This window comes from Penaeus monodon, chromosome 29 (assembly GCF_015228065.2).
Source record: "Penaeus monodon isolate SGIC_2016 chromosome 29, NSTDA_Pmon_1, whole genome shotgun sequence".
Taxonomy (NCBI): domain Eukaryota; kingdom Metazoa; phylum Arthropoda; class Malacostraca; order Decapoda; family Penaeidae; genus Penaeus; species Penaeus monodon.
The window spans coordinates 28,326,539-28,326,989 of NC_051414.1; the positions used below are offsets into that span (position 1 = coordinate 28,326,539).

Consider the following 451-nt stretch of genomic DNA (forward strand, 5'->3'; position numbering starts at 1 on the left):
GGTTGGTCTTTGATCTTTGAGTCTATTTGACTAAATTTATAGTTGTAATACTGCTGATATATAAACTGAAGTACATAAATTCTTTACATATGATATCAATTATCCGTGCTTATTTTGCAGATAGAGGTAAAGTTGAAGAAAGTTGATTGCATTCGTTGGGTAGCCCTTGAGGGAGATGCAACCGCGCCTGTTCCTAAAGCGGTTCCTGGGGGTAAGACTGTCAGAACTTAAGTGATTTGAAGTGATAGTAATAACAGTGAATTCTTTTATTTGATTGAAGTGTATGTGAGGAAGAAACAAGTCTAGAATATGGTGACTATTTAATTTTGAATACAGAAACATAGATTGTCATTTTATAATGTGTATTCATGTGTGCATGTGAGTGCGCACATGTTAGTGCATGCCTCTCGTTTGTCTGAAAGAGATGAATATATTTATTCACATACATGGC

General features: G+C 35.0%; 1 protein-coding gene across 1 annotated transcript in view; it reads left to right on the forward strand.

Annotated features, from left to right (window-relative positions):
- LOC119592105 (protein SGT1 homolog) overlaps positions 1-451 on the forward strand; it is a gene marked incomplete in the record, with an annotated part of 11,351 nt that overhangs the window by 8,951 nt on the left and 1,949 nt on the right. Inside the window, 1 exon segment of the mRNA XM_037940924.1 lies at positions 121-211. Coding sequence (XP_037796852.1) covers positions 121-211 — 91 coding nt within the window.